This window comes from Myotis yumanensis, unplaced genomic scaffold (assembly GCF_028538775.1).
Source record: "Myotis yumanensis isolate MYYU_CA2020_CCGP unplaced genomic scaffold, mMyoYum1.0.hap1 SCAF_12, whole genome shotgun sequence".
Lineage (NCBI taxonomy): Eukaryota > Metazoa > Chordata > Mammalia > Chiroptera > Vespertilionidae > Myotis > Myotis yumanensis.
The window spans coordinates 5,922,389-5,938,468 of record NW_027223763.1 but is presented as its reverse complement, the minus strand read 5'-3'; the positions used below and the strand labels follow the sequence as shown (position 1 = coordinate 5,938,468).

The 16,080-nt window shown below is 49.1% G+C and overlaps 1 protein-coding gene across 3 annotated transcripts in view; it reads left to right on the top strand.

The window, feature by feature from the left end:
- The window catches only part of STXBP1 (syntaxin binding protein 1), a 49,715-nt gene that overhangs the window by 19,944 nt on the left and 13,691 nt on the right, over positions 1-16,080 (top strand). For all 3 annotated transcript variants that reach the window (XM_070430619.1, XM_070430618.1, XM_070430620.1), the window contains exons 2-13: positions 27-76; positions 1,647-1,728; positions 2,914-2,990; positions 3,839-3,917; positions 5,071-5,174; positions 6,894-7,042; positions 8,601-8,685; positions 9,416-9,546; positions 10,531-10,638; positions 11,996-12,056; positions 13,836-13,901; positions 14,592-14,672. In XM_070430619.1, the coding sequence (XP_070286720.1) occupies positions 27-76; positions 1,647-1,728; positions 2,914-2,990; positions 3,839-3,917; positions 5,071-5,174; positions 6,894-7,042; positions 8,601-8,685; positions 9,416-9,546; positions 10,531-10,638; positions 11,996-12,056; positions 13,836-13,901; positions 14,592-14,672 (1,073 nt within the window). The remainder of the gene's footprint in view (positions 1-26; positions 77-1,646; positions 1,729-2,913; positions 2,991-3,838; positions 3,918-5,070; positions 5,175-6,893; positions 7,043-8,600; positions 8,686-9,415; positions 9,547-10,530; positions 10,639-11,995; positions 12,057-13,835; positions 13,902-14,591; positions 14,673-16,080) is intronic.

Here is a 16,080-nt window from a genome sequence, read left to right as displayed (position 1 = left end):
CCTCCCTTTCTTTTGTCCTTTTTTAGAGATCATGCATGATGTAATAAAGAAGGTAAAGAAGAAGGGGGAGTGGAAGGTAAGCAGAACAGTATAATTACTGGCCTTAAAGGTGAGTTCATGGGGAAAGAACTACAGTGGGGGAAAGTGTAGAGGCAGAGAGTGAAGACCTTTGTTGTGTCCAGAGAATAAAACTTAAAAAAGGTAATCTGCTTATGCCTCTCATTTGATAGGATCCTGGTTATGAAATCTCTTGGTCATAAAGCTTATCTGAAAGAGCACCTGCTGGGGCAGGTTCTCAGTGGAACTCTTTTATTCAAACAAAATCTTCCCTGAAACCCGTATATAAGCAGGAGAGGGTGGAATTCTGCCCACTGTGGGAGAGAAAGGCAAGGCCCTTTGGCCTCTCTGGCAGCCTTAAAGCATCTCCATGGAGCCCACACAACAGTGTGGAAAGCCCTCTTTTGGTCTGTCCCCATCTGTCAGTAACTTCATGTTTATTCATGTAACTTTGAGAACAACGCTGGCCGTTTCACATATAATGTACATGAAACAAGTATTTAAGTCAATCAAACTGATTGTGGCCTCAGTTCCTGGAGCGAGTGACGCGAGGAGCGGACAGCGTGCTGCCCTCCATTCAGGAAGTCGGCGTTTTAAGGGTCACTCGGTTGTCTGGGGCAGGGCCTTCCACTGGCCAGGAGAGCATGCAGTCTCGCTTGAACTTCCCGTGCGCTATTGAAGTTTATTCCAACCACTCTTGCCTGCAAGTTTGCAAGTCCATCGGCCGGGAGCAGCAGAGGTGACGGCCCAGGCGGGTTTTGAAGTCTCCCCTGGACTTGGGAGACTGTGTTAGCAGCACCTCCCCCTCACCACCAGAGCGGGAGGCCACGTGGCGGGAACTCTCTATGCCCGTCTTTGTGGACCTGGGAGTTTTAAAGGGTCTCGAGGAAGCTGCTGCGTAGGCTGAAACCCGGCCCTCATGCTGCAGCGTGCTTTCTGGGCCACATCGTGTGTGGCCTCTATTACCTCCGTTTCTATCATTAAAGGGGGAGAGAACTAGCCTTGTTTTAACTGCATCCCCCTGTCCACCGTGCCGACTGGAGCTAGGAAAGGTTAGCTGAAGAGTTGCAGGCGTGAAACTTTTAGACCCGGTGGCACGTCTTCCTGAAGCACAGTTGGCTCCCAGATGATGTATGTGCTGGTGAAGGTGCGTCCTGATGACATTGTAACAGTCCTCACCTTCCAGACTGTCCTGTGGCACGAGTGCTCCCCCTCCCTTTAGGAAAAAGCTCTGCCCTGAGAAAAGACTCTCCAGTGTAGCTTCTGAGTGTGGGTGCTGTAGAGTATTTTTATCTCTTTCTTCGCATTTTTATGAGTAATTGATCTCTTTATCATGAAAAATAAAAAGTTTAATATTTTTAAACTTATAAAATTAAGTCAAGTCAGTAAGAGCAAGCTCTTAACTCCCAAGTTAAGTTAGCGTGTGGGGAAGAAAGCTAGCATGCATTTCAGCAAACTTCTGCTGGCCCCAGGAAATACTGAATCTCAGTGTTCTGCCTGCTGGGGCTCATGTTGAGGTCTGACGCGGTGAGCCGGTGAGAAGAGCAGAAGGTGCCGTACGGGCTGTAAGCGGCTCTCTCTGCTTCCAGGTGCTGGTGGTGGATCAGCTGAGCATGAGGATGCTCTCCTCCTGCTGTAAGATGACGGACATCATGACCGAGGGGATAACAAGTGAGCGCACCATTCTCTCTGCCCTTTAGTGACGCTCAGGCCTTCCCCTTGTGCCAGCTTCCCTCCTCCCTAGTCAGTATTACCTACCTGACTCTAGATGCTTCCACCGACCTGGGTGGTAAGACTGTAAGTTCCTGAGAGAGACCCAAGGCTTCTTGTTCATCACTGAATCCCTAAGCCACTGCTAGATGCTCATTAAATATCTGTTAAAGCAGTGGGTTCTCAACCTTCTGGCCCTTTAAATACAGTTCCTCATGTTGTGACCCAACTATAAAATTATTTTCATTGTTACTTCCTAACTGTAATGTTGCTACTGTTATGAATCGTAATGTAAATATCTGATATGCAGGATGGTCTTAGGCGACCCCTGTGAAAGGGTCGTTTGACCGCCAAAGGGGTCGCGACCCACAGGTTGAGAACCGCTGTGTTAAAGGATGCCAAAAGGAAGACTAAATCAAGGGAAAAGGCAGGCCATCCAATAGGGAAAAAATGGGCAAAAGACCTGAACAGGCACTTAAAAAAAGAATAAATCCATAATGGCCAATAAATACATGAAAAATTGCTTGCCCACTTTAAGGGCCAGGGAACTACAATTGAAACCAGAGTGAAATATGGCTGTACATTCTGATATAGTATCAGAATATTTAAACTCTGATACTGCCAAGTGACAGAGAAGATGTAGAAAAATGGGAACTCCTATATGACGGAGTGTCAGTTGGTACAGCTACTTTGGCAGTGTCTAGGAGAGTTGAAGTGTCCTATGGTCAGATGTTTTGAGCTTACAAACTTATTTTCATTAATTTTTTAAAACTACATTTTTCTCTATCAAAGCATGGGAATTCTAAAGGAACTTGGAATGTGGGGGACAAATGAACAACAACAGCAACAAAACCTGAAGGAAGGGGAAAATATCCATTTTCAATCAGAGCAGCTCAAGGAATTCACTGAAACCGAAATGGGGAGTGGGAAATACTCAGTGTGATAAGGTTTCAGGTCTTCTAAAATCTTGAGCACGGTGGGACGGCGGAAAGTGGTGACTATCAGGAAGGGGCAGTGACGCCCGCCCCCCCCCCCCCCAGGTTTTTTTCTGTGCTTGTCTGAAGGTAGCCTGTGCCTGTCACTTCCAGTCTTGTGATGCCCTGTTGAGTTTTCTCACTCACGGTGGGCTGCTGTTTTGTTGTCTAGTTGTGGAAGACATCAACAAGTGCAGGGAGCCACTGCCCAGCCTGGAGGCTGTGTACCTCATCACTCCGTCTGAGAAGGTAAGTCCTCCCCCCAGAAAAGCTTTGGCTAGGGTCACACGTGCTGGCGTGGCGTCTGCGCAGCCGTGTCTGCAGTTCTGGGTTAAGCATGCATGTAACACACTGCTCTGCTTAACCATGCAGTTCACAATCAGGGTGGGAGAGGCAGAGAGAAGTGGAGAGAGCCTTACGCTTTCTGAAATACACCACAGTCTGGAAAACCAGTGCCAGGCCATTCAGCTTCCCCTTGCATGCCCTCTCGGTAGGAACCCGCTTTATCTAGTTAGGGACCAGCCTTCCGAGCTTAGGTATCTTATACTTTCAGGCGGAATTCATCAACAGCCCATTAGTGTTCGGAATTGCCTGTCTTATCGTTTTGGAGGCTTGGTTCAAATCAGCATCCAGACATGGTCCACCTCCTTGCTTTGGGCTAACAGTTGTCTTAGGCTTGTCTCTCAGTCCATAAATTGCCCCCAGTTTTCACACTTTCTTTTCACTTGTAAAAGCTGGCTTACGTATGGGTTTCTGAAGATGCAACTACATTGCCAGAACTTCATCGGTGTGAATCTCCTAGAAGGTTTCTGACCAGTTTCCTCTTTTGTGGGTCTCTTCTTAGGAACCCATGTTATAGTGGCATCAAAGAACTGACACTGTCATTCTGGAATGATCTAAGAAGGCTTTTGTTCATCTAAACTCCCAAATAATCCTAGTTGCAAATCCCCAAACATGAGTTAGAATTATATATTAAAAATCCCCTGCTATTTTTGTGCAAGTAGCTTGAACGCCCTCTTGGATTTAATTTTGACCAGATATAGGCTCCATTTGCTTCTAGAATTGGATTCAGTTCCCTTTTTTATCCCTCTTCACAGTCTATCCGCTCCCTCATGAATGACTTTAAGGACCCACCGACTGCTAAGTACCGGGCTGCCCATGTCTTCTTCACTGACTGTGAGTACGGCTGTCAGATGCTGCCCCATCCTCCAGGGTAGCCTTTCTGCACGGCACGGCTGAGCCAGAGCCAAGCCAGGGCAACAGGGAAGAAATGGGTTGTTGCCGTGATTATCCTGATCTTTTTTTTTCTTTCAGAAGAAAAATTGAATTACAGACAAAAATAAGCACACCCACATGCAAACCCTCTAGCTAGTGCAGACCTTTCTGATGAAAATAGCACCTCTTCTTAGGACTGAGCAGAACGCTCCGGTGTCAGCCTTGGTGTTTCACCGTGTGGACTTCCAGATGTCACTAAACTATAGTGTATGTCCGTCCGCTTTCCAACCTCGAAGATTTCACCTGGTCTTTATCTCAGCTAGACTAGCGTCGTTGTCCTGGAGTCCGTTCTGTTATTTGTGTGCAAGGAGCCTGTGTGCTAACATCCTAGTCAATCTTTGTTAACAGCAGAGAGATGAGTAAGGCGGGATAGCTAAAGAGCGCACAACCATAACAGTTCCCTAGTGTTCTTCGAAGGAAAACTGGCAGAACTTACCCCTGAGAAAGTGGGGAAAGGTTCTGGCAAAAAATACTTTTATACCATTTGAATGTGGGTGACAGAGAGAGCAGGTAGGCAGCATGAGTAATAATGAAACAAGAGTGCATTTCTGGGACCCTGCACTGTGTTTGGCCCAGGAGAGCCGCATGAACTGTGGTTCCCCACCAAGTGGGTCTCCTGAGCAGCTGAGTTCCTTTGAGGGTCCAGGGAAACACCAGCACCAACCACATTGCCCAGTGGTTTGATTTTTCGTTATTTTCTTTTTCATGAGCATGTCAGATGCATGATGTTTGTGTATGTTGTAGGTCTTTTCCTTATCCCTTAATCTCTTCTGTTTTTTTCCCCTTCCTCTCTTTGATATCAGAAAACAGTTTTTATTAGCTGTCAGACTCTCAGTCTTTATTGCCCATTGTTTCTCTGTTCTATGTTGAGGGCCTTGTGGGTGTTTTTATATTCCTTTTATAGCCTAGAGGTAGTGGATATTTTAGGAAGGAATTAACTTTTTATTTCCTTTGTTAAAATGCTAATAAATGAAGAATCCACCAGACACGTGTGACTATTGAAATTAACCAGCAAACGGACAGGAAAACCTAGTGTCTGTTGTCATTCCTGCAGCTTGTCCAGATGCCTTGTTTAACGAGCTGGTAAAATCTCGAGCAGCCAAAGTCATCAAGACTCTGACGGAAATCAACATTGCGTTTCTCCCCTACGAGTCCCAGGTGAGGCTGGTGGGGAGCGCATGGAACTCTGCATCCTTGTTATTCTGTCAGGAGCTCTGAGCAGGTGGGGTAGGGGTGCAGTACACAGAGTGGGGAGGGAAGGTGTCATATTCTGGAAGACAATGAGGGGTTGTGAGTGGATGTTTATGTAATGGAAAGAGGCGGTATTCCTGAGGGGTCTGCCCGGCCTTCATCTTACTCTGTATTTATTTCTGACCTTTTTAAAGCCTTTGTGTGCACTTCTCCTTGCTCCCAGCGTTCACCCCAACTGGCTGAGTCCTGAATAACCAAAAGGTGGTCAATCCAAAAAGAGCATGGAAGGAGAGATGGGAAGGGATCAGACAACGCCCATCTGCTGTGAAGGAGACTGTTTCTATGTAGAGATAACCTCAGCCTGTCATGTGCTGAGCGAACAGATGGCAGCCTTCGTCATTAGCCCTTAACACTGCCAGTGCCAGGAGGGCGGCAGCAAGCCGCCTCCTTGGAAAACACAAAGTTGTTAAACCAGTAAAGGAGAAGCTGATTGTGAGACGGCACAGAATGAATGTCTTAGTCTTTTAAGATTTTTAAAATCTTCTGGCAAACAAAGAAATGAGATAACAGGGCATTTATGCATTTTGGAGAGATAAAAAATGATTGTGGCATATGGCAGTGGTTGCCAACCTTTCGGATCTCACGGCCCACCAGTGGTCTGCGGAGTACCGGTTGGCGACCGCTAGCATATGGAATCTTTTTTTATTTTTGCACATGGAATCACCTGTTCTCAGCTAAGGAGGGATGGGAAAAGTACAGCATGAACATTTAAACACGGTCTCCTTCCCAGCTCACTTGGCCCAAAGCCCATTCCCTGAGGACAGCACGTTTTTTCCTCTCTGTGAGCCCTGTCACCACCTGGATTGAACGCAATCCACCTTTAGCATGTTCCCGCACACCATAGTGCATAGATTGTAAAAAGCAATACACTTCAAACACAGCCCTCTGCTTTTCTAGATGATCAGGGCGGTTCACATGAATGAGATTCTGAGAAAATACTCAGCTGGTAGGCTAGGGAGTATAAGAGAAAACTTTACACTTCCGAACTCTCCAAAGAAAAAGAAAAGTAGTTAGAACAAACCCCTGAGGATGCAAAATTGTTCAATCAAAAAGCACATTTGCATAGTCACAGCACAATTTCTAGCTTATCCCTCATTTACTTAACCCTCTAATGGCCTGTGAGGTCTGACACTAGCCTCCTCTCCTGCTCTCCTCCCGGTCCCCTCATTGTTCATCAGACACGCTTGCCTCAGGTTTTGGCACGGCCATCCCTCCGTGGGGAAGTCCCTGCTGATGAGAAACTTCGCACATCCTTCAAGCCCTGTTCCAACGTCACCTTCTCCAGGAGGCCTTGTCCTGCCTGTCCAGCCCATCCGGGCATTCTTTCCCTGCTTTATTATTTCCTCATACACACACCAGTTTCTCACATGCCATACAACTTACTTTTCATTATGTTTATTTACTGCCTGCCTTCCCTTCACGCACTCCACGAGGATGATCATGTTTTGGTCACGAATAGTTCCCATGTGTTTAGCACAGTGCCTGGCCCAGCAGACACTCAGCCCAGATTTGAAGGATAAATGAAAACATGCTCTGTAGACTCGCTATCAGGTTTGGAGAAGATTCTGACGTTCAGCATCCTGGATGCGAACACTATATATGCGTATATTTTTGCCTCCTCCTCAGGTGTATTCCCTGGACTCGGCTGACTCTTTCCAGAGCTTCTACAGTCCCCACAAGGCTCAGATGAAGAATCCGATACTAGAGCGCCTGGCCGAGCAGATCGCTACTCTGTGTGCCACACTGAAGGAGTACCCAGCTGTGCGGTATCGTGGGTAAGGCAGCGCGCTCGGGAGAAACTGTCCCGATTCCTCTGGCCTTAACATTCCTTTGCCAGTTGTCTCAGGGTCAAGATTTGAGTGTCTCGAATTTATAATTATTCTTCCAATGGTTTTGTCATTTTTTAAATTTTATTGTGAAATATAGTAATACATACAGAAAAGAGCATGAAATATACATTTATGTTCAGTTATGAGTAACTAAAATATGAACCCCTATGTAATGGCCACCCAAGTTCCCTGTAGTTTTTCATCTCTTCCTAACCTTTAAAAACAAACATCATCTTTGCAGAAGATGTTTCAGAGTAAGGTAAAATAATTCTCTAAAGGACACAGTCAGGTTTTATAACGTCATCCATGCATCACTTCCCTGCTGTGTGCTCAGTGCTGGGGAGACTCCACCTGAGGACACAGCCCTGATCCGGGCGGGCAGGGAACATCCCAGCTGATGGGCCACAGCTGTGCACACCTGCAGTGTAAGCCCTGCGAGATATGCCTAAGGGCAGACCAGCCAAGGGCCCTTCGGCCCTTCGAGCTGAGAGGATCAAGAGCAGCTCAGACTAGAGGGGACGTTTGAACTAGGTCTTGAAGGACAGGTTTGGATTTCAAAAGACGGATGAGGACCAGAGGGCCTTTTATGTGGACAGTTGGCTTTGCCATTGGTATGAGCAAAAGTGTGGAGCTGGGGAAACCAAGGGCAAGTTTGAGGAGGATGGGCAGTCTAGCACGGTGTGTAGGGCAGGGCGAGATGGGGCCATTTCTGGAGGCCTCCAATGCCAGCTTTGGGATTAGGTCCTTCAGTGGCTGTCCCCAGGAAACCTTTGAGGGGTTGACGGGGGAGTGAATGCAGGAGTCAGGGGAGGAGAAACTGGAGCCAGAGGAGCTGAGGGCCTGAACCTGGAGTGCGGGGTCAGTGTTCCACCCAGCCTGTTGCCTTTGTCTGCTGGACGTGTAACCGTAGAATGACACCTCCCTTGGTCTGCCCCAGCGTCTGACCCCTCTGTTGTTGGTGCTCCCTGACAAAAGCTGGAAATGGGGGCCGAGGCCATCTCCCCTGACAGGGGAGTGGCGGATTGGAGTTCATTCGTGGGAGGGCTGGGCTGGGAGCAGGGGCGCTTCAGCCTGAGCCTGGCCAGGTGGCAGGCAGCACCACACACTGTGTACAGCGGGCGGGGCCCCGGAAACGCTATCAGCCTGAGCTCAGGGTAAGGTTCAGAGGTTCTCACTTGCTAGCAAACAAGACGCAAGGGGATTTGAGTCAAGGGAAGTGAGACTCAGGTGGGTCAGGCTCAGATGGCCAATCCCGGGGAAAGGACGGATGGTCAGGGCCCTCTGCTGATGTGGGGCTGCTCATCGGAAGCTGCTTTTCACTCATTTCTGTTCCAGGAACAGAGCTAAATATTTGATTCTGTTTGTCCTTTTTAATTATACACACGTATGTTCCTATATTCTCATTGTAAAAGAGCAATGCAGGTGAAACTCGCGTGCCCCTTGACCTGCCCACAATGTCCTGCCTCTCTCCCGAGACCCGTCACGTGTCTCTCCTCCTCGGCAGGGAGTACAAGGACAATGCTCTGCTGGCCCAGCTAATCCAGGACAAGCTCGACGCCTACAAAGCCGATGACCCCACCATGGGCGAGGTAAGTGGCCGTGGACCACGGGATTCTCTCCGGGTGATGTGAGTGCCGCTGTCCCTGCTCGTGGCCTCTGGTGACATGCTCAGCCCCTTGGGCAGGCCGATGGAGACTCTGGTCAGTGTAGCCAGGGCGAGGACTCGTTTCTGTTCTCCAGGACGACCCCAGATTTAGCACTGAAAGCCCTGCGTCCTGGGAACCCCATCCGTAGAACAATGTCAACCCCAGAAAACGGACCTTGTGCAGATCTCACTGGTTTGCACACGTACTCGTGTGTGTGTGTGTGTGTGTGTGTGTGTGTGAGTTCTATTAATTGTATCACATGTATGGATTCCTGTAAGCCCACTGCAGTCAAGGCACAGAGTCCTCATCATCTCGGGTTTACAGCCACAAGTCCCAGGGCCTGGAACCCCTCGGCCCGGGGAGATGCCTGGTGGGCCACCCGTTCGTAGCTGAACCCAGTGGTGCTCTTCTTTGTGAGGTCACCTTGGACCAGCCTCCGTTTCAGATCTGCTTCAAAGGACACTCGCTATGAAACAAACATCCTGGGTTCTCGCTCACACGGTGTGGACTGGGATTCTGGTCAAGCAGTAAAGGGACTGTGTTCCGTGCTGTTTCAGTAGGTTTTGTCTCCGAGTTCACTTCCTGCTGCCCCTTTTGCAGGAGGGCCATGCGTGGTGCAGAGCCAGCACTGTCCGGAGTGGCTTGTGAAAGTCCCCCGTGTCCTTCCTTCTAGGGCCCAGACAAGGCTCGCTCCCAGCTCCTGATCCTGGACCGCGGTTTCGACCCCAGTTCCCCTGTTCTTCATGAGCTGACCTTTCAGGCTATGAGTTACGATCTGCTGCCTATCGAGAATGATGTGTACAAGTAAGTATACCACCCGGAGGGACTGCAGCTTTGCAAACGAACCAGATACAACCTCTGACTTAGGAAAAGGGCGTCATCAATCCTAGGAAAAGTGGGTGTTTCCATAGTCTTGTCAGTTAGTCTGCAAGCTTGTCTATGAGTTCCCAAAATCCTCATGGCACTTCTAGCCAGGAACCCGGGCCCCTTTTGGGGAGAACAAGGACTTTAGTTCCCAGCTCTGTAGTCTGCTCTCGTGCCAGTATGTCGTCGATTTGGGCATGTGTGCAGATCTTTTTCAGAGTCGAATCTTACTTGCAGATCATCAAATATGATGACAGATATATCCACAGGAGTTTCTTACCGAACTCATTTGCAGAGGAGCCGTTCCCTTCATTATAAACATTTTTCTTGGTAGCAATCATTAGAAATTCAGTTTCTAAAAACTAATCTTTATTTTTATGGAAACAGACTGCACTGCTCTCATGTCATTTACATTGATCATAAGGGTAGTGAATGAAGGTTCTGGAACTCTGAGTGGATCTCTGCTCTTCTCCCTTTGGCACCTGTGGTTCTTGCCTTCCTTCGATGTTGATGCTTTCACAGGCGTCCTAGGCCGAGGGCCTGTGCAGGTCACTGCTGAAGGTGTCAGGCACCCCGCATTGGAGGATGGTGTTCAGGCCTTTCTGAGAGAGGGACAAAGGGTGATCTTTGTCTTTCCCTTGTAACTCATCTATAACCTGACTTCACACCCCGAGCCACATGGCTCAGGTGGCGCTCACGTCAGCTGACCCTGAAGCATCTAAAACGGAACTCCATGTCAGTTGACCTTGATTGGAGCTCTCTGCCCGAGGAACTGCAGCCAGTAGTGCCCATCCCGCAGACACCAGATGGTCATGGAGCTTGTAAAGTCATTCCTGGGGACATCTGTCCGCTGAGGACTGTGAGCCCTTGTCTGTTGCAAACCAGAGGGGACTTGGATGGATTTTGTGGGCCCTCCCTCTCTAGGTATGAGACGAGCGGCATCGGAGAGGCACGGGTGAAGGAAGTGCTTCTGGACGAGGACGACGACCTCTGGATAACGCTGCGCCACAAGCACATCGCAGAGGTGTCCCAGTAAGAGCCCGCCCGCCCTCCTCCAGGGCGAGGCGTTTCTCTCTCCCAGGGTGGTTTCCAGTGTGTGCTCTGGGCAGCTGGGGTGGAGCGCATCAGCGATGAACTCGCTGCCTCAGCAAAGTGGCCAACATGCTAACCTCTGATGATAAATCCCTTCTGATCCCTGGCTAGGGCTCCACCAGCTTCAGGAAGTTAGAAAATTCATTCTGTGTTAGGGGGACTTTAGGATTTTTGGAAAGCATTTGTACCTCTCAGCAAAATCCTATATAATAAAAGCCTAATATGTGAAGTGTCTGACCATTCAACCAGTCGCTATGCTGTGCACTGATCACCAGGGGGCAGACGCTCCAACCAGTAGGTTAGCTTGCTGCTGGGGTCCGGCCAGGCAAGACAGGCTGGACATACCCTGGAGCCCTCCTGTGGTCCCTCCCCAGCCCCAATCGTGCACCGGTGGGGTCCCTCAGTCTGACCTATGCCCCCTTGCAATCCGGGACCTCTCAGGGAATGTCGGAGAGCCAGTTTCAGCCCGATCCCTGCAGGCCAGGCCGAGGGACCCCACTGGTGCACGAATCTGTGCACTGGGCCTCTAGTGCTTTATAAACACTAAGTATATAAAATGAGTTTGTTCCATTTAAAGGTCCAAACCCCACTATGCAGTTCTCTCTTATGTAGCTGGTGTGTGATCTTCCTCTTCTGTGGTCATACCTAAAATTTCTGAGCAAGAACTATCTCCACACACAGAACAGACTTTGCTCTGAAAATGTTTCAAAATGTTTCCAATATGTAAATATTATAAGACCTTTAAACAATTCTGCTTTTGGAAAAAGACACATTCTGCCACATTGAGTTGGTGATATCCTCAGGAAATTCACAGGGAAGAGTGAGAAAATAATAGTCTGGGATAGCTCTGCTGTTAGAAGTGGTCTCCACACTTTGGGGATCACTCAACTTTAGGAAAATGTTGGCTCACATTTCCAGTATTTACATTTAATTAAATTTATCTGTGAAGTAAAATATATGCTTTGTTGTACTAATGTGTATATTTTACAGCATATACAAAAACATAAATTTGAAAAGGATGAAGTAAAATAAGCATAAGTAGATGTCCTAATATTTTCTTCTCTCTTCTGCAATCATCTCATGCACCCCACTCTGGAGAACCTGGTTTAGAATATTAGATAGAAAAACACTGTCTGTCTGTCTCTCTCTCTCTCAGAAAGTCACTGGAAATGCGTCCCTTATGACAGGAGAAGTCACCACATTTTCCTAAAGGAAGACTCTTGCATTATTCCAATGTCACTCATAAAGAGGCACTTGGTGTTGCTTTGAGACTTAGCTGCCTTCTTCTGTCTTCCAGGGAAGTCACCCGTTCTCTGAAAGATTTTTCTTCCAGCAAGAGAATGAACACGGGGGAGAAGGTGAGCCCGCCTGCTTTCTCCCCAGGAGCAGGGAGGACGCCTCCCCGGCATCAGGCTGGGGAGCTGGGGAGCTGGGGGCCATAGTCCTCCCTTCATCCGTGATCGTTTTGTCTTACTTCTGCATTTAAGACTGAGATCCAGACCCCGTCTTCTGATATTTATAGAGAGCTTCTTTCTGTTACTCTGCGGATCCATATTTGCTGTTTTGGATCATGATTCATTTTAAGCCGGAAGAACTGTGAAGCCTTTCTTAGCTTGTGAAGGAATTAGAATTCATGACCTAACTTTCCTGGGCCTCTCCTTATCCTGCTGTTTACAGAGGTGCTTACCCATCAGCAGAGGGAGATGAGCTCTGATTGTGTCACTCCCTGGCTTAAAACCATTTATCGACTTCCCATTCCCAGGAGAATCAAGCCCCACCTGCTGACACATCTATGGAACCTGGGTCATCAGGCTCCAGAGACTCTCTGGTCTCGGACATCTCTGTCTCCTTCCTTCTTGTCCCACCTCCTTCCTCCAGCCACACCTGAGCTCCTTGTCTGGGCCTTGCCTTTGCTCAGGTGTCGTGTTTTTTTGTTTTTAAAATGTTTTTAGTCCTTACCGATTTGGCTCAGTAGATAGAGCGTTGGCCTGCGGACTGAAGGGTCCCAGATTCGATTCCGGTCAAGGGCATGTACCTTGGTTGTGGGCACATCCCCAGTAGGGGGTTTGCAGGAGGCAGCTGATCGATGTTTCTCTCTCATCGATGATTCTAACTCTCTATCCCTCTCCCTTCCTCTCTGTAAAAAATCAATAAAAATATATTTTTAAAAATAAAATAAAATGTTTTTATTGATTTTTAGAGAAAGAGGGAGAGAGAGAAACATCAATGAGAGAGAAACATTGATCGACTGCCTCCTACATGCCCCCCTACTGGGGATTGAACCTGCAACCTGGGTATGTGCCCTGACTGGGAATTGAACTGGTGATCTCTTGGTGAATGTGACACACTCCATCCACTGAGCCACACCAGCCAGGTCAGGTGTTGTTTCTGGGGGAGGAGCAGGAACCTTCCCTGCTCCTCCCTAGACTGGTGACGTGCCTGTGCTCTGTGCACCACACTGACACCCTCAGAGAGTGCCAGGCCACTCAACAGGACAGTCCCCGCCAAACGTGAGCTCTTCAAGGCAAAAGTACTTGACATCTTTTTTTTTTTTTTTTTTTTTTTGGTCCTTGTATGTCCAGCACCTAAAAATGTCTGCAATGTAGTAGTAATTCAATCAATTCTTGTTGGATAAATGAGCGGGATTAGGTGGGTCGCACAGTTAGAGGGTAAGCAGACCCCTTTCACCTGTCAGGATGCAGATTCCAGCCTTTCACCTTCTCCCTACCGCCCCCTGTCTACTCAGCTGCAGCCTTTCAACATGAACGTGATGGACGCCAAGAGAGCTTAAGCTGGGGGTGCGGAGAGGCAGTGGATGGACAAAAACGTTTTCTTTCCTGGCAAGAGTTATGCTCTCAGTAATTGTCTAGTCCAACAAATAAAACATAACTGCTGGGCTCCGGAGTTCAGCTCTCCACTCATAAGACAGTCATGCTATTTGGGTCAATAATTATTTAAGCAGAAGCTTGGCAGTCTGAACACACATGATCTTGTGTGTAATGGATTCCTTTTGAGAGTTACAGAACACACTTGGGGCTTCGGTGCTGGCTGCTATCCTGTCCTGCGCCCACCACACTTGCTCAGCCTCCTAGGTCAGGGCCACGGGCGTGAGACCGTCTGCTTTCCTTTCCTTACAGACCACCATGCGGGACCTGTCCCAGATGCTGAAGAAAATGCCCCAGTACCAGAAAGAGCTCAGCAAGGTACGGCGATCCAGCGTGACCGAGGGGGATCGTGAGCGTAATGAGCTTCAGAAAGGCGTCTCAGAGTCCTGGCACACTGACCGGTTCATTGACATCCACGGGTCTTCAGTCATCTTCCATTCCTACTAGACAAAAATGGGAGGCTGGGGTAGACAGCTTCTTTCCTAGGACTTCTCTCCTCCTCATCTTTTTCTCTTCATTCTTCCTATTCCTCTTCCATCACCCTCGCCACGGGGCTGCCTGAGTGTCATCACAACATGGCAGCTGGCTTCCCCGGAGTGAGTGACCCGGGAGAGAGAGCTGGAAAGAAGTCACCTGCCCTCCCGGTCCTGATGCGGGACATCACACATCGCCTCCTCCGCTCTGTTCCTTAGAAGCGAGTCACAAATCCAGCCCACATTCAAGGAGGGGGGAGCTAAGCTCCTCCTGGAGGGAGTAATGTCGAACCTGTGGGCACCTTGTGCAGCCCTCATCCCTCCCCACCCACCCACGAAGGATTCCTCCTTCCTGTTGACCCTTTGAGTGTGGTTGTCCCTCTCTCTTGACACATAATGCCCTGCCTTGTGGTGGTTGTGTGCCGGCCTGCATGAGGCTGGTGATTCCTTGGTGTCTGGCCCAGTGTTTATACATCATAGGTAGGTGGCACACATATCAGCAAGTAATTCTTGCTCACAAACTGCTTTTTCCTAGTATTCCACCCACCTGCATCTTGCCGAGGACTGCATGAAGCATTACCAAGGCACCGTGGACAAGCTCTGCCGGGTGGAGCAGGTAGGACCCTTTCCTTCTCTTCCTGCCATGACCACTTACCCAGCAGAAGTTTAACCTCTGACCTTGAACATCCTTCAGAATCATAGGACGTAGAGATGGGAAAGCCTACGGGATCGTGTGGTCTCACCTCTCGAGCCAGTGCCGCACACTCTCAAGGGTAGGGACTGGATGGTCTGGAAGGCCATGCCGTGTGGATTTTGCATGTCTGGCTTTCCAAAGCTTCTGAGCCCTACAGGCGGGGCCGGCTGAGTTTAGATCCGAATGCATTTCCTCCTGCTGCAGCCACAGCAGCTTCGGAGGCCTCGGGTAGTGCAGTAGCAGGTGGGGAATTCGCCCCCGCCTCACTGATCGCAGTTAGGGCTGGAAGGGTCAGAGTTTGGGATCTGAGTTGTGTCTCTGTCACGGGTTTGTTTGCTGTGCCCATTTCTCTCTGTATTTTCCTCATCTGCAAAGGGAAATGCCATGCTGCCATGACTTCTGGGAGTGTGGTGTGGTGTGGGGTCAGTAAGCTGGCACTCAGTTCTTCCATTGTGATAACATGACCCAGCCAGGGGCAGCTTCTCGGCGGGGAGAGAGCACTCAGCTATCCTGAGGCCTCAGCAGAAGGCCCCTCTTCACAGTAAAAACAGCTCAAGTTCTCAGTGAGATGCTGAGATTACATCGTCTGGTTTGATATGATGGGCACAGCTTAGGTTTGAGAGACCTGCCCCGATTCATTGCCTCTCTTCGAATGGACGCAGCCCGGCTAAACCCGTCCGTTTCCCAGGGGATCTTGGCAGACCTTGTCCTCTCCAAAAGGCCTTCACCGCCAGAGGGTGGGTTATCTCTGCATCAGTAACAGCGCAGTCGGGATCAGCCCTCGGAAGTTAAGTTGTTGCAGAGTGCGCAGTAGTATTTGGTGAACTAGTTACATTTAATTTGCCTTTTGGAAAGTATTAGAATCAGGTCCTGCTGAACAAACATCGTGAGGCTGGTGGTGGGACTGAGAGGTGAAGGGGCCTAGGAGAGGTGCCCTGCCTTCCTCCCACCCAGACTGGGAAGAGGCCATGAACTTGAGGTCATAATTGTTATGAACTCCTGGGATCTTGAGGGAAAAAAGGGAACCACAGAGGAAGTTGCAGCCACAACAGGACCAATAGTTCTTGATGGGCTGAGCCTGCTGCCCTGGCTCGAAGCTTCCGCTGAGGCTGGCACAGGTTCACTGGCACCTCCGGAAGGGAACAGCGACCTGTAAACAAGGTGGCAAATCATCTAAAGTGAAACCTGGATGGTCTAGAAAGCGGTGCTAGTTACCCGGGTGCTAGCTGGAGTCGTGAGAGTGGAAGTACCTGCTCAGGACTCTCCCCAACCCAGCCACAATCCCAGACATTACGGACCCGCAGTTTCCCAATAGTTACCGCCTATCCAG